Below are 22675 nucleotides of genomic sequence, written 5' to 3'. Positions count from 1 at the left end.
CACAGATGTATATGTTTCAGACAAAAATACATGCAGAGCAGGACAACTTGCATTTGCTCCAGTTCTGACACCGTGCCATAAACTCTCTGGTTTAAAAGATGATGTGTATTGAATTTCCTTTTTCCTATTGAAATTCATTTCTGAGATTTCCATGTTGTTTAACAACACTGCACTGCAATATTGTTAAAAATGAATGCTAAAAGGAGATGAAAATTGTGAAGTCTGAATTAGCAAATAGCAGCTGCCTGCAGAATTATAGCTTGCTCTCATGCACTATTCAAGATGATCCATTTACGTAACCACGTACTCTGTCTTCCACAGGAATGCGCCTTGTTTAGTGAATGGAAAGAACCACCGGGAGGATGAAGCAAGGTCATGCAGCAAAATGGGGTCGTTGTGGAGACTGCAGTCTCAAGAGCTGCAGAAAAGCAAAAATGGGCATTGCTGGAGCTGTTAACCACGAGGCAGAGCTCTGCCACTTTGGGAAATCCATTTAGGCTGTGTCTTAGAAACCCCACCTGACATACAGTGGTAGCAAGTTGAATCAAGGTGAAGAGGAAAGGCAAAATAAGGCAGCTAGGACAGCCAGGTGACACCTCAGCCCATCGCTGTTCTGGGGTTACTTTCTTCCTCCACGTTACTGCAAGAAGGAGCTCAGCCTCATCTGTATGGGACACAGGTGTTCATGGCCCGACAGAACGGCCCTCACTCTAAATTCCCATCTTCGCTCCCACCATATGGGCTTACACGAATCAGGGCACTGAGTTTCTTAGTCCAAACGGAGACATCGTGAAACATTTAATCGTATAGCTTGGGCTTTGTTTAAATAGTTTAAAAAGCAAAATGCTGCTTTAAGGAAAGTTTTCAGCTCATCTCCACAGAGTTCACGTGGTATTCCTACAGCTCAAATCAGTCCAAGTGCAGATCCCCAAGCTACTTTCAATACTAAAACTCCTATGTGAAAAGAACTGCTGTGTGGGCCCAAGAAGTGTGTTGCAGGTGGTGCCACAGTGGACTTGGATACAGTCAGGTACAGATGTAGGCAGTGGTTTCATAAAGATCATTTAGGCCAAGCTGACAAGATAAGGGTTGATCTTCTAGCAAGGGGCAGCTCCAAATAGGATCTACATATTATAGGTTGACCTTGCACTGGGAGCTCCCATTTCTGCTCCAGAGTACTTTCCTTACCACGTTACTCTCAGCCCCTCTTCCTCCTGTAGTTATTTACTTCCAACTTTTAGCCTTGCTTGGAAATACAAGTTGTACAGCTCCAAAGGAAGAAAGGATAGGAAAGGGCTGTGGGAAGCCAGCCAGCTTAATCATCTCACTTGGAAGAAAGGAAAACATAGCCATCACTCCTGACAGATGCTCTTTACACACCTGTAGTTGTGGAAGAGCAGACATCTCTTCACAGATCTGCCCCTTAATTCCCTACCTTCATTTCTTATACTGGGTGCCATTTAAGCCCAGCCTACCGAAAGATTTCAAACTCCATTCTTTCAGCGCTCCCTCAAGTGCATTTTCCCATGTCTCAATACATCACTCACACCGTTCTCTACTGGACTCTGCACTAAGTGCAGCATCTCAAGTTGTGTACTCAATCCTGTGCTTCCCAGGAACACCTGCAGCTCGTGAGCCTTGTGAAATAAATCGCCGTTTGTGAACCTTAGCCTGAAGCTCATTTTTCTTCTACTAACAGGAGCAACTCCCTGCTCCCTTATCAGAAGGGCTGCTAACTACGTGGCCCAACGCCGAGCTTAACCCTGTCTAAATTTAGTGCCTTGCTGAAAAGGATCTTGTCTTCCCTCCTCCCCCAACCCCCCCCCCCCAACCTCCTCCCCGTTGCAACCATTTCTACAAGTTGCCAAGACTATTTTAAATTCTAATGCTATCTTATCGTTCACATCTGTCCAACATCCTGTTGACTGCAAGTTTAACACGCGTACTACTTTGTTAGCCTGGCTGCTAATAAAAATGAGAGATAAGTGACCTAGAACAACTCTCACAGTGCCATGCAGCGCAGCCTTCTGTTCTGACATCGGCTGCAAGACGGAAGGAAACCACTCCCAGCTCAACACAGCCACTACCAAATACAATTCACCCTCTGAAAGCATGTTTCTCTTTTGCAAACTTGCCCCAAAACAGCCACCAGAGATTTTATTCTATGACCCAGAGTAACAGAAGTGACAAATTCATCACCCGTGAATTTCTTTTAGAGCACATCTGCAATATCTTGCGCGTGATGCAAGGCCAAAGCCTGTCCCAGCTGCAATAACCTCACACCAGTAATTCCTTTTACTCTGGGTTCCCATGTGGGATTACGTGAGAGTCTGTAGACAAAGTGCACGGACTCCTTTCAGCCGATTTCTTCATTCACTGTGTCACCGCACAGCTGTTCAACCACTCATTTTCCTGTCACCAACTAATAAGACTCTGAACTAGATAATTACTACTTCCTACTTTCACGAAGCTTGCTCTTCAGTATCTAAAACCACTCCTGTCTGTCTGCGTCTATGAAAGGGCTATTTAGAGTTTTAACAGCTGGCTGCCATGGGGCTGGAGTCCTGAGTTACCATAAGCAAACATCTGTACCGCAACTTGGGAAACCTCTTCCTACCCCAAGTATGTGGGTAGGAATGTGACTTTGTGTTGAGCCTAAACAATGCCTCTACAGAAGGAAACTGCAGAACCCTTTGAGACCTGAGAAGTAAATTTAAAATCACAGCCAGCTCATACTTCAGAGCTGGAATATTACCTGCTCTGTTCTTGCCTTTTCCCTATTGCTCATTAATAGTTGGTGTTCCATCTGAAGTTTTTTCTTGATAAAACACATCTTACCTCTTTTTATTCACATCCTCTGAGGTATTTTCTTCTTTCACTTCTTCCAGAAGCTTGTCTTCCTTGGGGGAGGAAGAGTCAAATGAATTGCCACATTAGCCTTCTCATTCCATGCCATTATAGTTCTAATCAGAGTGTTTTCAAATAGGCAAGTTGCCCTTTAAGTGATCCCAGTTGTACTATTGGTCTCTGCTACAATTCTACATTAAAGCTGATTCAATTTTACTTACCTCTATTACTCAGTTAAAAAAATACACAAAGAGAAACGTGGTTCTACAACTAGTAATTACAGTCCAGGAGGCAGCTTTGTTGTCCCATTATCCATGATGACTGATTGCCACGCTACAGAGCAATTCCCATGTATCCACAAGGAAAAATGGCTATAACTCACTTGATATTCCTTGAAACTTAATTTTTGGTGCAAAAATAGTGACTTTCAGTCACAGAAAATTATTTCCAATAGCTTGTGCATCTATGTGCAACCACCTGCCAGCTCTTTGCTTCATAGGGGCAAATACAGAACGGTTTGGGTTGGAGGAGACCTTTAAAATCATCCAGTTTTAACCCCCCACCATGGGCATAGTTTCCAGCCACTAAAACATGTTGCCCAGGGCCCCATCCAACAAGGTTTTGAGCACCTGCAGGGATAGGGCATCTACAATCAACCTAGGCAGTCTGTGCCAGTACCTCACCACTCTCTGAGTAAAAAATTCCTTCCTAACTTCAAACCTAAATCTCCCCTATTTAGTTCATAGCCATCCCCCCTTCTCCTGTCACTATGAGACAGTGTAAAAAGTCAGCCCCTCTCCTATTGTTAAAGCTCCCCTCAAGAACTGGAAGGCTGCAATCACTTAGAGGCATGTAACACTTAGAGCTTTTTACTGGCTATCTCAAAGTACAAGTTTTGTATAGACAGTAAGCCATGCAAGCTAGTTCAGTAATTAAAAGCCAGTTCTTATGCCCAAAGGCTGACCCAAACCACAAGGCTGCAGCCCAAGTCATACCTTGTTCAGTCTTTTGTCATATGATTCAAGGTATTCACTCCTCACTTTAATCACATCCCATTAGGTGACTTGGAATGATACTGGATTATGGTTTTATAGCACAGGCTACCATACAAGTTGGTTCATTTAAGACTAACGTGACGCAATGAAACACCATAATCTGAGCCTCTCCAGTTCTATCCAATTCAAAATCTCTATTTTGAGATTATTTTTCCTTCTTGATCAGTCAAATCCCCATTCCAGCTGAACTAACAAAACATGTATGTGTTGCAATAGTCTGCACTGAATAGACTATTATATTAGAGATTATTATGGTATAAGTAATCACTGAGACACTTCTGGGATCTAGCAGGAATTACTCCCCAGCTCCTTAGACTAATCTGACTTTCTTTTTAGATAACCACAAGTCTGCCCTCCACCCAACTCAGCACATAAATTCCACATTACAGAACATGACCCAGACTCTACGTTTTCCTCTGACAAAATTCAGGAGCAGACACGAGTGCAAAGCAAAATGTCATTTTATTTAATTCAAGGACTATTTTCCTTCTAGTATTGCTGAAGGGATCACCTCCTGGGGAACTGATCATTACAAAGTCCCTGTCTAAAAGTTCAAGTGCTCTTGTTGTACATTCTTTTGAACCACAGAAAACATAATGACCAAGTAGGTGGGCAGCTACTTGCAGTTTTATCCCACCTAAATTAGCACTGCTTCAGGCTAGAAAACAATTCAAGTAGTAAAATCATGGAAAACGTTAACCTTTAAGGTCACTACCATATTCTGATCAAAAAGTCCTGAATGTATGAAAAGAACATTTGTACATGTTATGAAGTTGGTTTTTGTTTGCTTCTTTTTTTTATCCAGACACTGTCAGAGATGGCAGTTATGTATTTTGGACCAGTTGTCAACCAGGTATTTAAGAGTTCTATCCGAAGGTTTATTACCAATTTCATTATGCAATTCACTTTTCACATTAAGCTCTTTAAACAAAAGCAACATATACCCGCACCAGAATCACTGTAGACAGATTTAGTTTTATAGAATGCCCTTCTGAAAATTCATTTCAAAATAGAGATGCTTTTTCTCCAGAACTGTAAAAGCCATAAAAATGCAAAATATCTGTTAGGAAATTTTTTTATTTTTTTTTTTTAATCAAAATTATTCCTTAATGTTCAAAATAACATTTAACCTCCTACTTTTTTTTTGTTGTTGTTGTTGTCATCGTCATCCACATACTGATCAATAGACTAAACAGGTAACAATGGTTCACATTTTTCCCCCACCTGAAACATTTCTTCTAACACAGGCCCAAGATAGGCAATACAGAGATTCAGGGACATGGATTATGCATGGCAAAGGTAATCCTCTATCATTTTAATTTAGAACAACTCTGATTCTAGCACACAGCTTTGAGACTCAGTTGTTTTCAATCTGCTCTAGGTCCAAGTCCCCACAGTCTAGAGGAAAGATGCCCTCTTCAGTGCTCTCACAATCACTTGTGTCCTCATCACTTTCACATACTGCAGCTGCTTTCTTATAATCCCTTGTTTTGAAGCTACCTTGGCATGACCCGTGATGCCTTACTTCATCCAGCTGTTCTTTCATTGGACTGGAACCAGGGGTGATGATGTTCATAAGATCATTTGAGTCACATGGGGATGACACAATTGTCTTCATTTGCGTGTCATCATCATCGTCTTCATAATCAAGGGAGCAAAGACTTTTGGAATTTTTTAAAGTCTGTAATTGAAAAAAGAAAAAAATACATGAATATATTAATGATGAATGTACAGGAGGAGCCGAATTGATTCCCATAAGTTTTTCAATGAGGTGAGGATACACACTCAAGTTTAGAGAAGCATATATCTAAAGTACTGCTGGAAACAACATAGGACACAAGGGGAAAGGAATAAGGGCATTTCTTTACTACTCAACCTGATTTTTTTGCCTATGTAGATTCCAGTTAGTGACAAAAATCCAGCAGGCTCCTTTTGTATGCAGAGAAGTCTAAACAAACCACTAACTTAACTCAATAGGGAACTACAATCATCTAGGCTGATATATTCACCTTCTGGCAAACCCAGAGCACAGCAGCTAATAACATCAACATTTAGGTTAGACAGTAGCACTGCAGCATAGTCAACAACTAATTTCTCCAAGTTCCTGAGCAGGTAGATAATAAGCTCTCCAGTCCCATAGGAGTCTGCAGCAAGACAACTGGCACATTTGGGTAACCTCAAAGCAGCAAGCAGCCAAGCTCCTGTTGGAGGTATCTTTCTCCAGAGCCAGCTTAGTTTGTCTTACTTTTGGTACCACTTAAAACACGAGCTCAGGAACTTCAGAGCTATTTAAATGAAAAGTATATCAAAAGGAGAGGGGTGCTAACCTTTATTTAAACAAAAAAGAAATCCTCGTACAGCTATAAGGGATCCTTGACTAAAACCCAAAGGCAGCATCTAACGACAGGGCCACACAGACAACGGAAGCTGGATTTTGATAAATGTGAAACTTAATCTCTCACTGCAGCCTCAACACATACACGGCAGAACAGTTTGGGTTGGAAGGGAGCTTTAACAACATCTAGTTCCAACTCCCTGCTATAGGCAGGCACACCTCCCTCTAGACCAGGTTGCTCACAGCCCCATCCAGCCTGGCCTTGAATGCCTCCATGGAGGACCCATCCACAATCTCTGTGGGCAACCTGTTCCCTCACTGTAGAGCATTTCTTCCTAATATCTAGTGTAAATCTACCCACTTGTAGTTTAAAAGCCATTTCCCCTTGCCCTGTCACTATATGCCCCTACAAAAGTCCCTCCCCAGCTTTCCTGTAGGCCCCTTCAGGTACCAGGAGGCAACTATATGGTTCCCCTGAAGCATTATTCTCTTTTCCAAGTTGAAGAGCTCAGCTCCCTCAGCCTGTCCTTGTAAGGGAGATGCTCCAGCCCCTCTGATCAGCTTCACTGCCCTCCTCTGGATCCACACCAACTGGATGCATTACTCCAATACTCATGAGAGCAGAGCAGAGAGGCAGCATCACCTCCCTCGACCTGCTGGTCACGCTGCTCTTAATGCAATCCAAGTCACAGTCGACCTTCTGGGCTGCAAGCACACATTGCTGGCTCATGTTGAATCTTTCATCAACTGACACTCCCAAATCCTTCTCCTTAGGGCTGTCTTCAAGCCATTCTCTGCCCAACCTGTATCTGTTAACACAGTTTGCCTGGACAGAAACAATACTTCATTTAGGAGCTAATTTATAATCCCAAGAATAGTATTTGAAGATTAACTTTTAGAAGAGAAGCTTGTGACCACCATTTTATCACAAGGAATTCACCGAAATCTTTGTTAGCCTTGGTTAAAACCCACATCCTATTTTACACGTAACCAGCTTCAACAAAATTGATAACGTTGCATAATCAAAAAGCTTTCTACTACCTAGTTCCTCTCCCCGGTGAAGAACAGTTTGGGTATAAAACACATTCCTGTTTTCAGAACACATTTCCACATAGCTCACTTACAGCTTTACACAAGCACAAACGTTTGAGCTCCTTTTTATGACTAAGAGGTGTGAATTTCTCATTTACTTAAAAGCAAATCAGCAGATTTTGAAGCAGAAAGTGTTAGAGGGTATTTTAATAGCATCTCTTTGCCTCAAAAAAAAAGAAGAGTATATTTCCTGTCGTATACCCCCACATAGAGGACACTATTTCCAGTCCTTTAAATCTTACTGTAGACATTGGGAAGGCAAGGGATCAAATGAAAGAAAGCTTTGAAAGATCTGCTTTCACTGTTTAGAAAGGAATTCCCGAGACCCCCTTCAATTTTCTTTTATTCAATTTACTGCTAGAAATTAATCCAACCGCACAGCTGTCTTTCTAGAAGGTTTGTATACATAAATGGAAAATTGCCTGTTAGCTGCACTGTGCTGAAACTACTTGAATAGGAACTTTTAGCTGGTTTCAACACAACAGCAAGCGCATTCAACTGGTTCTTTGTTCGCCCACTTGTCGCAACTGCACCGAACTAAAAATAGGTGGATTTATTATCTCGCAGCACAATCCCACTTCTTTCACAAAGCAAAAAAGGTAAAAAATTGCAATGCATTCAGGCCCTCCAAACTGCAGCTTTCCATGTTCGGCGGGTACAGTACCACACCTTGCACGCACAATTGTGCTCAGCAGGGAGCCAACAAGTACTCGCTCAATGGTCCTCATTCTATAAAGGATGCTGGACAACAAGACAAAAGAGTCTGCAGTTGGCAATGGATAGAACTCAATCAGCTAAAAGTATTCTTTTGTGTGATGGGGGAAAAAAAGAAAGGAAAAAAAAGAAACTCGGGTTCTAAAAGAAGTGAGGCGATAAAATGTCTGAATATTAAGGGAAAAAAACTTTGTACTGAAAACAATGGTGGGGAAGGAAATAAAAGAAATCTCTCTAGACCCTTGCCATACAAAGCAAGCACGAAAGCCCAGAGTAGCCTGAAAGGAAGCTAATGCCTGTAGTTCACTAAACCTCAAGTTCAGAAACTGATAATATATTGCTTTCCAAATATAAAGAGCAATAGAAAGGTTGGTTTTGTTTTAGTGACAAAACTAGAGCATTTGCTACAGTAGTCAAAAGAAAACTACATCATTTATATGCTCTGAAACCCAGCATGTAACTGGAGCAGCAGTTCTCATGCTTCTTCCCATGTCCCAGTTTGACCCATTTCCCCCCAGTTTACGTGGAACGGAGGATGCAGCTGCTCCCATAGGTACAGCTGCAGCAGCTGGCACCAGGCAGAGCCTTGGAACCACCAGAAAACCTAAGGCCACCCCACTGCTTCTCAGGAACGGCCCCTGAAGCCCCAGACCCTGGGAGAAAGGCAGTTTATCAGACTGATGGGACTAGTGACCTGGTTTGCTTTCTGGTCCATCCTGAGACTTCTTCCTACGGCTGAACAATGCAAGAGGTGCTGCCCTAAGAGAGATACTGGCACAGAGGGTTTCTTGTTGAGGTCTCCAACATGGAAAGATATTGGGTGACATCAGTTCTCACGCTGAGTCAATCCTTGAATTTCTTGGAATACCAGCAACCGATCCAAGTATAGAGCACAGCAGAGACAGCCTGAGCACAGCAACACAGCTTTTTCTGCTGCTTCTCCATATCCTGCCAACTGATGAAGATGGAGATGAAGCTAGATTGGCTGCATGCTCTGAGGGCTATGCTCATTCTTGCTCCATTTCCTGGACTTGCAGCTCCTACAAGTTGCATCAGATTGGCTCAAAAGCAAATGCCCTGATTGCTGGCAAATCAGTTTGAGTTTTAGCTCAGAAGCAACACATATAGCTTTGTGTGTCAGGTGTGTTAGCACCTCAGATATCTGCCTAGCCCCCCAAAAGGCAACAGTCCAGCCCCGGCAATAATGAAATCCAGCCACAATTCATTACATTGAAGAGATTCAGGAAGTTAAGATGGTAGACTTAAAGACCTGAAATTACAGAAACCATCATAAAACACTGATCTTAAACACTCCGTTCTACCCCACTGAAAAGTGCCTTCTAAACATCACACCCTTTCACTAATAGGTACAAACAGAGGAGCATCCCTCTGTAATAAAAACCTGCATTTACAGTTTATGCAATTATTTGTATAGATAGTGCTCCAGTCATAGGCACACACAGTGCTGTAAGCCACTGAATTTCATTAAGAAACATAACCCTTCTCACCCCTTCATCACCTTGCACACAAAATAAAGACCAGTAAGAGCAATGTTGTGGTGATTTAAGAAACAATAAACCCTACCGTAGAGTAAACCTCTTGTGGTCTGACCAGCTCTTCTGTCTTGGATTGCACTGAGCATTTTGTCAATGCTTTGTGCATCTTTGAGAACCAGAAGTAAGTCAAGTACATGAAATTAGAGCTAAATGACCCAAACTGCTCTATGATTCCAAGAAAAACAAAGGTGACAGGGCAAGATTTCTTCCCTGTGCAAATGAGAAATCAAAGTGTAGAAATGCATCGTGTTTTTGAATTAAAGCATCTAAAAAGCATTTCAAGTGAAGAAAACACTGCATATACTTCTAAGCAAAACACTGGAAATAAGTTAGATGTAATATTTTTCCCCTCATCAAGCCATAAAACCCAGTAGTTAAAAATATGTCTATTTTCGTATTCCACTGAAACAGAAGGAAGATTCCTGACATTCTCATGGGCTAAATCTAATCCTTGACTGGATTCAATCCGAGGACCAAACATACTGTTCAGCTTTCTGTAGCTCTGCAGTTACTCTTCACTTTCTTGAAGATCTGATGTGTATTTGTATATCCCATTTTGAATATTTGGAATGCTCAGGATCACGATGCCTATTTCACTGTCTATATACAGGAAGTAGAAAAAACAACACTCAATATGAACAGGGAAGGGCAAACCACCTCTATCATTTTGCCATGCAAACTAACAACTGAAATAACCATTCTTTACATCAAAAAGACTTACAGCTGCAGGTTTCTGTACTCAAAAAGCCAGGGACCTAGTTAAGAATCAATACAAGCCGACACACAGCAACGTGGCTATGACTCGTAAATGAAAGTTGTTCAGTACTTTGTCTCTGCTGTATCTTCAAAGGTAATTTTAATTTTTTAGATGTAGGTGCCCAGGAAGAGAAAGAAACCGACATCAAGTCATTTCACATCAGATGCTAAACAGCATTGTGAAGTAACAGGCTTTCATCTTCCACTAGCCAGACTGTTCTAGATTTACACATGCTGCTTTCTGGTATAGTCTACCATGAAAGCTGATCTATTTATTGGCCTAGATTTTTATGCTTATTCTAAATTGTGCCATGGAATCCTGTAAATTTTGTTTATGAGCTGTAAGAACTTGTGATTTAATTCAGCCTTTTCATTTAGTGCCATTAGTTGGAAAAATACTCTGTTCCAATGAAATAGAAATACTTCCCTGAAATGCCAAGTTTGTCTAATTATACTCACATCTACAAGGATACAGGGCTACTCATCACATGAAATATCTTGCCCAGACCACTGGAAAGGTCTACAAAATGGACAAAGTCAGGGAGGAGACAAGTGTGCTCAATTAATTTCCAACAGATTAGAATTAACTTCCAACAGGAGACATGGTTTAGGGGTTTCCTGTAGGTATGGTAAAGGGAGGATGGTTGGACTAGATGATCTTAAAGGTCCTTTCCAACCTTGTGATTCTATGATTAAAGAATAGTTTGAGTATGTCAGCTTAAAGGTGTTTCTCTGTACGTGATTTAAGCACACAAAGCACTGCTGCCATTTTACATTGTGTTTTTTATATAAAGTTTTGGGTCAAATAAGGACAGTTCAGCAAAGAACTAACAGACTCTTACAGGAAACTCAGGCACAAGAGATTTGTAGTTGCCATAAGTCCAAGACCAGTCATCACTGATCAACATTTGTTACCTTTTTAAAAGGCAAACTGGAATCTGACTGAGTTAGTGCAATGCTTAAACACGGTCAAGAATATAATCCAATGGCATTACTAACATGTAGGAGGTGAACGTATACGGCAATTTTCCTCCCATATAAGACCCAGGGCAACATTAAATTGCATTTTTTAAAGTTCACTGTATGGAATTTTAATTAAGACATTGGAATCTTTTGTTTTCCAAGTCTGTGGATTTGTGAACTGCAACCTTTTACCTCTGCTCTTTCAGTAAGTATAAATCACGCAGTCTTTTATTATGGGAATGTGGAATTATGTTCTACAAACAGGCATACCTATTTCACCTGCTTGTAATTAAGTAAGAGGGGCTGAAACTTTTTTAGTACCAGACCAGCAAGAATAAATACCTACAGATGCTACAAATTATTCCATTAACTAGCATAGAAGAGGCTCACACAGTAGGTTTAACTGTTCTAAACTGGCTGATAGTCAATTTGGTGTCAAGCAAAGCGGAACATGACGACATTTACTTTGTTCAACTGAATAAAGCAGCACTAGACTTTGGCTGGGGAGAAAGAAGATCAAGCCAAACACGACAGCTACTAGATACAGCAGCAGTGTTCATCTGAAACACACCAATGCTTTAGAACAGAGGTTGCCTCAAAGGATAAGCTTAAAGGGCAACTAAAGCAGCCAGAACAGGGTTCTAGCTTGTCTTGCAGAGCAGAGCTGCACTCTGGGCTCTCTCACAGCCTCAAAGCAACAGCTCTGCATGAAGGGAAAGGCTCACCTTTGCACTTCTTTACTTACTTTCCTGCTCCCTGCATTGTGGGATTGGGCCTCAACTGTGTTCAAGCTGCACAAGCCGGAGAGGCCACAGGTTGGTCAATTCACATCAAAGTGGTTTAACAAGGGACAGGGTGAGGAACAAACAGCTGCACTGTTCGTATTCATATGAGGATGAACACATCTGGTTTTGTAGTGGAGTGGCACAGAGGGAAACACAACCACGTGCTCCCTCCATCAGACACGATGCATGTTTTGCCAAGGCTTTTCCAACTTTCCTGATTCGAACCTTTATTTTTCCTTCCACTAAAGAAGCTCAGAAACAATTTACAGTGCATATCACCATCTTCGTTATTAAAACCAGGTACAAAGGGATTCTTTCATATTATCAGTAATGTCTAATTCATACACAGCTTTCACAGAGATGCATTTCATTTCCTGTAGTATAAGGAAACACTTACCCATTTATACAGACATGCATCTACACATTCACTGTTGTACTAGTCAGATATCAACATTCTGAACAAGAATGCTGCTTAACAAAGAGAAGGACTGCTTGCATTATGTTCTCATTCAAGATCCAAACAACAAAGGACTGCCCCTGGCAGCCAAAGCCTTCCAAATTAGTCCTCTGACAGAGGAATTAAGGCTTCATAGCATCAGCTCAGAAACAGCAAATAGTCTCAAAAAGACAACAACAGCAGTTTTACTGAACATCAGGAATTCTAACTAAATACATACCAATGAGAAGATCAAAAGCTGTTTTATGGAAGCACAACTACTCAATCACGCAGTGAAGTTGCCTTGACCATGCCAAAGCATTCTCAAGTAACTGGGTTTAAGCTGACATAGTACAACAGTGTAACACAGGACATGATTTGACTCTCCCAGCCTCAAACTATGACCATATTGGCTTCATTTCCTGCCCTTTATGTGTCATCTATTTTTACAGAGACCTTCCATCCTAAGCACACCAGCCAAGCTCTCATTCCTTCATGTCTTTGCTATGAGCTGCAAACAATTACTCTCACAATTGAATCACACATGCACTAATTTTGAGTACACCCATGTACCTCCTCTCCAAGTTCTGGTACATTCATTTTTCATCCTCAAGTCAAATATTAAGTCGATACGATGGGTCAAATTTTAAGAAATTAGAGAAGTAAACTTGAAGCCCTAATTCTAAAGCTGCCCTCATTAGTTACTGACAGATGTCAGCCTCACCTATATTATTGGGTTATGCTGGCACTCCATCATAACCAGCATTTTAAGGGATTCTATAATTGGGCCATAAAGCTCATTTCTGCCAGGGAGGAAGAGGGAAACACAAGCTCAGCTTGGGAACAGTTCCTCACTCTTCCAATCAGTTTTCCACTACAGAAGTACCTGTCCTAAACAAAGCTTTAAGATCTCATTATGCAAGAGCACACAGGGATACACACGCAGACAAAACACAAGTACTGCCATTAGGAATCTTTTACTTAAGGCAAACCCACAATTTGACATTAAATTCTCATAGCAACATTAGGTAGACTCCTGCCACTAATTACTTCCAGACATGAGTTAAGTTGAATACAATGCATTTGTTTAGAAATAACACAATTAGCGCTGCTCATCTTCAATTCCTAACACATACTGTAATCTTCCTGCTTAGCATCTGACTTTGAACACTTCGAACATTTCTGAAACTACATGGCCCAAGAGCTGCTCTTAATATCAAGTCACAAGTTCCTCTATAGATTTTTAATACTGAGTCTTTAACACAAGTCTACTTGCTTGATAACGAGTACATACAACTTGGACGTTCACCAGATCATGTACCATGTTGGAAACCACAGCACTTCAGCAATGGATGCTCAATTGGTATTTTTTGTTCGCGTTTTCACAAATGTTGAGATGGAAAACTATGATATCCTTCATCCTTCAGCTGTACTGAGAAAGCAACCAAGTTTGTTTTCAAGTACACAGTTGCAAACTCAAGAGCATGGAAGCAACTCACGCAGGTGAATCACTACTCAAAATCCTAAAGCATTGTGGTTATGCTGAATCTGAGCTCAACATCTTGTTTGATTTCAGAAGCATATGTTATCATCATAAAGAAATGTATACCTCCAAGGATGTGGAAAGATATATATATAAATATATACCAGCTATATATAGTTACTGCTTTAAAGATATAAAGATATACTGCTTTATCTGCAGTTAACACTATAGTCATCTCTCAGGTCACTTAGATAATATCCAACTGTAGTCTATGAGAAGTTGGTTTAATGGTGTTAAAAGCATTTCACCAGTTGCATATACTTGAAAAAGAGAATGTTAACAAGTAAGGATTTCCTATCCTAAAAATCCAATGGAAGAATTGACATCATTAATTGATAGAGATAAATCAGTTTGTTTTCATGTGCATGAGACGCCTGTTGGTCACACCTATGTTCTATTATATACCCATAGCAGGAACCAACCTTTTTAATGAGAGAGTAACAAAAGACAAAGTGACAGTTAAACTCAAGAATTTCCAAAGTGATTTTGAGAAACGTCTCAGGTCCAACAATGAGTTTTCAGACCACTTTCAGGGGATGATACACCATGTCAGAAAGTGACTGTCAAGAGCAAGGGAAGCCTTACAATCATGTTTCACAACAGCCAGCATTCAGTATATGAAACCCAAAGCCCAGTTTCGGAATGAAGGGAGTCGTTTCATTCTGCTATTACAGAGATGCACCACGTTACCACACAAAAAACAACCCTGAAAATTAAGAGGACCGATCCCTTCTATAATTATCTTGAGTTATGCTCAAGGTTCTCTAATAGATTAAGTTAAAAAACCTGAGAAAAGTGCTCTTACCTCTTTACACCCTCTGCAACTCTTGACTGTGAGTACCCTATACACAACACTGAACTCAATATTGTATTGTATTCCAAACACCGCCACCAATAGTTTTTAGCATAATCCAATTTTATGACAAGCTAAATAGTAATTAAAAAAGAAAGTATCCACAGCTGGCCAAAACTTCGCCTGTGCGTTAATAAGATGGCCCCTTTGCTCGTGATGTCAAATGCAGCTGGTCTGGTACTCATTAGCTCTTTCAACAATGAACACTTACTTGCACATACAGGAACTTGCCAGAAAGGAAAAGTAAATCTGCAGCAGATATTGACCTGCATCCTCTTATTCACACATGGCTTACAGTGGAGCACTGTAAACAGGTAAAGCTAGCTGCAGGTCTGATAAACAGCAACAGCATGGAACAGCTCTGGAAACAGCCAGCTTATGTTTAAGACATTTCTTACAGGGTGCCATTTACAAAATAGGAGAAAACCTTCATCCCTAACGAGATTCCCTTCCCTTCATTAACCCCAAGGCTTATACTCACTGTTAGCACAGGGAACCTCCAGTACAAGGGCTCACTTCGTAAAGGGCCATTTCAGGTCTGGTTTTGCATTGTGACCCATTCTGCTGATGCAAAATGCCAGATGCTCCCTGAGCCCGCTACCTCCACAGCATTTCATTCACAGCTCCCAAAACCTCCCAGCATCCATTCAATGCAAGTACCCCCAACCCAGGCTGTCCTGTCACAGCACAAAGTGCTGGCTTGTCTTCAGCTCACTTGATGCTTGACTATCATCTCCCAGCCCAGCCTACTCCTATCTCCTTTCCTTCTTCCCAAGCCTGCTGGAATTTGAACTTTAAATGGATGCCCTTCCATAGCAACAATAGATAAAAAAGGACCCTTTGATTGTTCATGCGTTTCAGAAAAGAAAGGAGGAGATTCATCCTGGCTGTGACCTAGCAGGAACTCATCAAGCACGGCTCCCCTTCCATTGCAATGGGATGCCTTTGGCTGTAGCTACTCATTCAAGCTCCCTGCGTCTATGTTTCCATTCAAAGAGGATGAATTCTCAGGTTTTCCCCCCCCCCGTTAAGAAATTAAATGTTGATCCTATGAATGAAGGGCAACACCACGCTTGGGAAGCTGCCAAAGGGTTCTGTAACACTCCACAGTTTGGAGTTAATTCAATACTTATTGATATCCAGCAGGATTTATAGCTGCATTATTTATAAAGGGGGAAAAAAAAGAAAAATCACTGAGCTATACTTAGACTCTGGCAATAAACTATTTTTAGCACCATCTGTTTTTCTAGTTTTCTCCCTTGTTTAGGCAGGAACTTACTTTTACCCAGTTCCCTCCTCCTCACCCATTTAAAAGAATCCACAGAGCCCAGACCGAAGCACAAGGAATGACTGTGCTCTGATCCTTCTAATCACGTTTTTGGAAGCGAAAGTTGCTGACTAAGGACAGTGTTGAGCTGATGCAACAATATATGCTTTGTAACAAAACAGCAGGTTTTTTTCTTCTTATATATAATGCAAGGGGCAACGCTTCTCCCACAAAGGAGGTTAGCATCAGGAAAAGAAAAAACCACCCAACCTGAACATTAACCACATTAAACCATCTGAAAAACACTCCCACTCCTGGCACTGCTTTTTCTGGGCAGTAGTTGCCAAGTTTCACCCTCATTAAACCCACAGATACTTTATCACAGGAACATTCAGCCAGGCCCCTGTTAGAGAGGGAAGCATGAAGTGCAAGCAGCTGCTGCCAGCACCTTGCCTCTGCAAGATGAGGTGTTTGAGCTGCAGCTGCCACCCAGTCAAAGGCTGCCCCAGACCTCAAATTAACTCTTCAAGCTCACATTCTGCTCTAAGCATGGCACACAACAGCAGTGGCCTCTGCAGCACAACTAAATGGACTGAGCAGAGGGATTTCCGGCTCCCTGAATGCTGAGCAAGACTGTGGATCCCCACATACCAGTTGAGTTCTCAGAAACATTTGATAGCAGCAATACATTCATCTTATCTTCGTGTCCCAAGTAAGTTTGCTTTTTAGCTAAAATAGTAACTAACATTTGAAAGTTTTACCATGATACCAGGCTAATTTATTTTTACTCTTGAATAAGGCACTAAACTCATCTGAAATATAAGCTCATGTAGTTCTCACCCTTTGCAAAGGGCAGTAAAGGCTACAAAGGCTGGTTTACTAGGCTTGCACCATGAGTCAGGCACTCCTAGCAGGTGGAAGAGATATAGAAAAAGCAGAAGTCCCAGAACATAGTGATGCATGATGACAAACACACAGGCACTTTAACAAGGAGCTCTGAGGACTCTGAAATAGTCAATATTAAGATAACATTTCGGCACTGTTATGATATAACAATCCCAAGGTGTGAAGGGATGAACAACCTAACAGTACCATCCAACTAGCTGCACATGGGATGCCTCCTTCCAATCTACTACTTTATTTCAATGGAGAAAATGGAGCACAGCACTTCCAACATACACACAGTGCCTGGCAGAAGGGAGGGCTGTGTGGGTTTACATCTCACCTGGCAGACACTGCTCAGTTTTGCCTACCCTCTTCCAGAAGGATCTGTCCCCTTCCAGGTGAAGAGTTCCATATCTGAACTGTTTGGACAGGACACATTTCAAAGGGCAGCCTGCCTCAACTGAGAGGAGTTCAGTAAAACTTGCACAAATAAAAGAATCAAGGTCTGCAGTACTTTCAGCAGCCATATAAAACATGTGGACAAAAGCCAACTTATACAGTAACTGTCGCAGTAAAATTAGGAGCCATTGCCAAGTATGTTTCAGAATAAAAACTGAGCTCTCAACTTGTAGTTGAATTCCCCAAGGCAGTTGCATAACCTGCAAATGTTACAACACGAGAACAAATTAACACTGGTGATGTACCAGGAATGTAATCACAGAGGGTCTGGAAGTCTTCAAAATGCAGCTTGCTGCAAGCATCATACCAGAGCAACCAAATTTCACATGGGCAAGGACACTCACTTGTGTGCACTCAGTATCCACCTCTTATATAACCATGAGCTTCTATAGACTTGGAAGGCAGGATTTATCTTCTCCTATGGAGTTTATACCCTATTAGCTAGCGCTTGTGTGCTTAATACAGTTATTCAGTAAGATATGACTATAAGGACTCATGAATTAGAGTTTCAGAAAGCAAGTGGTAAAGAAGATAACAAAAAGATTGTTAAAAACTACCCATCCACCCCACCCTTACAAGCCAGATGGCCTATGGAAAGAAAAATCATCCGCCCTTAAAACCCAGTTATCAGAAAGAAAGGACTTTGTGATTAGCTCTCAAGTCCATACTTAGTTGAGACACGGCCCAAGGGCAGAAAAATGAATGGTGTCAAGTCAGAAAAGTCTATACAAGTTCCATTTTATGCCCTAGTCCACACAGGGACCTCTCCCTTTCTTTATCTTTAACCAAATATGTGCCTTTTAGAGTTGCATAAAGAGAGTTTTTCTGGTAGTTTTTGTTGTTGTTTTGTGGTTGGTGGTTAAAAAAAACAACCTTAATTGAACTTGTTATCCCACTTATCTTTAGAACAATATTACTCCAGTCTTCACAGTGATCACCATTCAGCAACGTGCCTCCACGTCAAGGCCTCCAACAGCAGAGCACAAGGAAATGGTACAGAAGTTGCATAACGTGTTAAATTCATACATAATGCTCTTTAAGCAGCCACAAACCACTGTTCCTCAATGCATTCATCCTAGCTAGTTTCAAATCTAGCCTAAAAGGTCACTTAGATTAACTTGTTCAGTGTTAGCTCCTAATTTGCCATTCTTAACCTCAACAAAATGCCTTTACTAGGAAAATGGTATCCATGCAAACACAGAGTTTCCAGTAGTTTCTCTTGTCCTACAATTGATTTTTAAGAACATCCTTCTTTACATCCATTCATTCCAAAAGCATCTGCAGACTCTTTGAACAAGTCTGTATTATGTTTCAGCCAAGCTGTATGTAGAATTCAAAGTCTTTAATCGTTGAGATTTAACAAGTTGATGCAAACTTCAAGTATTTACACACTTACAATAAAGATATATCCCCCTCCTCAAACAGAGAAGAGTATAACTCTTAATAGATCTAAATCTACCTTAAAGTTGATTAAATTTGGTTGTTGAATCAGGCTGCTCCTGGGCCAGACACAACCAAATCCTTGTTTCATGTCCAGGTATCCTCTTCACTAAACGAAGTCAGTTCCACCTGTAAAAGTGAATTCTTTCTGCTGGCCACATTTCTAGGGCAAGGACTCTGCCTGCAGAGCTCAAGCAAAAAGCAAATGTGAATTGAGAGCATCTTTTTACCCCTCCAGAGAGGAGGCAGAAATGAATTACTTTAGATTTCAAAGACAAATTTAATAGCTCCTCAAAGAATGGGAATTGGCTAAGCTTTCCAGTTTACTCCACTTAGTATTATTAATTGATCCTTGACTATTTGGGCCTATGCTATCTGCAGTTAAAAATAGTTTGGGTTTATTAACAGACAGGAAGGAAAATTCTCACTTATTCAGTAATGAAGCAGAAAGAATTCAGTTGCTTAAATACTACACTCTGCCTTTCATATTTTTCAGCAGTAAGCATACATACTCTTTAGTTATCTATTTGAGGTGAAACTGGAAGTTAAACAGTCCACTGCAAAGTTGATTATTTCTGTATCATTTTAAATCCAATTAATCCATTCCTACTCACTTGACCTAATACACCCCACACGTACTAAGCATTAAATTTAACAGGCTTAAGATCAATTTACCAATCCAACTGTTGGCTTGCATGACCTGAAAACACATCCTCCTATGTCAACCACATGAGCTTTGCAAGGCTTAAGGCAACAAGGTTTTTTGCTCTGTGTCATGAAATTTTCAAAAGCCTTGAAAATTTAAACTTTAAGAGACTTCTGGTTCTATAGTCACGCATGCACAAGTTAGAGGAGCTAGCCTATTCAAGCAGTATTTGTCTTTTAAATGTTTAACTCATGAGCACCATACCCTGAACACTTACAGCAGTACACAAATCACTTCAAGATCTTGGAGCTCATATTTTGGATTCAGGTTAGTACTTTATAACAAGAGTATAGTTAAGTACGTTCTCAAAAGAAGAAAAACAACCTGCTTTGGTGAGCTTCCATGCAAAAGCCAACTCTACCTAAAAACTCAAAGGACAAAGAGGGGAAAAAAGATTTTAGAGACTCAGACAACATCAGGAATCTGACTGATTTCTCTGGATTGATTTTATCATCATGCAGTAATGAAGAACTACCAGCATGGCTCTGTGTTGACTACACTTCAAACACAGCTGATCTCTGCCACTCCAAGCAGACAACACAGCAGTTAGGAGTAACCTTGAAGCACTACAAAATAGGACATGACAGTTAAGCCACAAGGCACCTGTCATATGCTCTATAAGAACTTAAGAACTTTCTTACTAGTTATCATAACACTACTTCCTACCCCTTATTTTTAACCTAGTAATTACATCTAAACCTTATAACATGCATCATTTAAAAAAAGGACAAGTTTAACACTAACTAAAAATTTATTTGCCCAGCATTACTCAATTCAGAATTAACCTCCAACTAAACAACAGCAGACACCACAATATTCTTTTTCAACTACTGCAGAGATGGCAAAGTCCTCCTGTTACTTACTTTCAACCTGCCTTGGTGGATACTGATGAATGTAAAACAGAACTGAAAGAAGAGATGCTTAAAATATAACTAAAACAAAAAGGCAGCTCTGTACAATATCAAGAGTGAAAAATACTTGCAACCTGCAAAAGCGTTTCCCAGAAGTAAAGTACATTTGTAGGGCTTAACCTGCTTGACCTGTCTTAAAGGCTTATTGTGTTCATAGAACATGGAATGGTATTACACGGTTAAGCAATCAAATATGGATTTCTTGAGTTAATTAAAAGGGTAAAAAAAAGATGAGAAAGGGGACTATGTCCCTACTATGGCCCTTCAGTGAAAGGCAAGACAATTCCTTTAGCCAGTTGGAAGTTACAACAGCAATTGAGTGCACTACCAGAACCACCTGCTTATTTACACTGTTCTGGGTCAGGACAAGATTGAAGAAGGCAAAGAAGAGAATTCCAAGCGCAATCCATAGCAGATACCACCCCATAGAATCATTAAAGTTAGAGAAGACCACTAAGACCATCTAGTCCAAGCCATTACCACCATGCTCACTAACAATGTCCTCTCATTACAGACAATTACTCCAGCATTCAGCTGAGGACATAGCGAGCCATGCCCCAGTATCAGCAGGAACCTGAGTACCTGCTGTAGTGAGACCTACCTCTCCCCACTGCCATTTATGCCAACATATGCAGCTGGTTGTTCTACTACCCCAAATCCTATGCAGGAAGCATCATGCCCTTACGGAAATAAACTAAAAGCAAATCCTTTCAGCTGATAAAGCAAGTGATGGCAACTTGAAGGTGTTGCTTCCTTTCCCTTATGGCTAGGGAGAGGCAGGTTTCAGAGACAGCAGTTTCTCCATGCGACAGAGAGAACCCATATCTACATCAAAAAATAAAGATGAATAGCTTCTTTAGTTGATCCTTCAAAATTTTCTAACATTGTTTCTTCCTTCCATGTCTTAGACAATTCAGACTTCCCAAGCTTAAAAGTCTAGAAATACTAACATCTAGTTATGACACTGCTCTGGTAAGAACAGATCGGTCCTACAAAGTCTTATTATAAATAAATTTGGGAGGTCAATAGTTGTAGAATTTTGATAAGTGAAAGAATAATAGTTACACAAAACCAACACCTTGCAGACACAATTATCTCTTCCAAGTTCTTCTAGACTTCACTACTTGTAGAGAGTTAAAGTCATCCTAAATGATTCATACTCGTGCAAGAGTCAACATGGGGAAACGTGTTTAAAGCCTCAACACCTTAATATTTCTAATCAAAATAAATAGTAATTTTGGTGTGCAACAGTAAAAACATAATGAAATGTTTTCAATAGGGCTGCAGAATTTACTCAGCATTACAGCAGACACAAGCTGCTGTAACCATGAATAACCCTTGTTGTTTGAAACCCATAAGACACTAAGACATGACCCTTTGTAAGTTTGACAGGAAAATGTAAATTACTGAGAATTTGAACTTCTAAAAGAGCTGATTAAAATGGTCAAATGGGAAAACGGTACTAGGAGCTGAGCATTGCATTCACTGTTATTCTACAATAGTCATTATGCTTCAAAATCCACAGCCTTCCTCACTAGGTAACTGTGCTATAGAGACAAGCCTTGACTTATTTGTACACATACAAGGCCTTGCTACAGCTTGTCCACTTAAAATAGTGGGTTGTCAAACTGACAGTATGATTACGGAAAAACAATTTTAAAGACTAAGTTTCCTTTGGCAATACTGCAAAATCATTCATGTGAAAGAATGTTAATGCTGTTTTTAAGCTAAAACTAGAGGGTGTTGCCCTTTTACAAGAGAGACATTTAACAGCGCAGAGTTACCCTTTATCAAGTTGTCCTGTGTACCCTGCACTAATTAATCACAACACAACTTAACACAAGCTTAAGTGCTGAACTCCATTATCCCTATAGGTCTCTTCCAACTCAGGATACTCTGCAATTGAGTTCACTAGCATTGAAGCACATAGAAGCTATGGTGCCAGGTCAGAGGAAAACATCTGTCTAAAAAGTTGCACAAAGTAAAATACCCTTCCTCTGCTTCTGAAGTTTTGCACCACACCATTTCTGATACAAGCCAGGATGCCATTGGCCTTCTTAGCCACCTGGGCA

General features: G+C 40.7%; 1 protein-coding gene across 7 annotated transcripts in view; it reads right to left on the bottom strand.

Annotated features, from left to right (window-relative positions):
• Window positions 1-4345: 4345 nt before the first annotated feature.
• Window positions 4346-22675, bottom strand: part of FAM53A (family with sequence similarity 53 member A) — a 60812-nt gene continuing 42482 nt past the window's right edge. For all 7 annotated transcript variants that reach the window (XM_085547459.1, XM_015862829.3, XM_085547460.1 and 4 more), the window contains one exon: window positions 4346-5583. In XM_085547459.1, coding sequence (XP_085403585.1) covers window positions 5260-5583 — 324 coding nt within the window. In that variant the 3' untranslated portion in view covers window positions 4346-5259. The remainder of the gene's footprint in view (window positions 5584-22675) is intronic.

Source organism: Coturnix japonica, chromosome 4, assembly GCF_054131305.1.
Source record: "Coturnix japonica strain WE chromosome 4, WE-NBRP24, whole genome shotgun sequence".
NCBI lineage: Eukaryota > Metazoa > Chordata > Aves > Galliformes > Phasianidae > Coturnix > Coturnix japonica.
The sequence above is the reverse complement of the archived record's forward strand: the minus strand, read 5'-3'. Positions and strand labels throughout refer to the sequence as shown.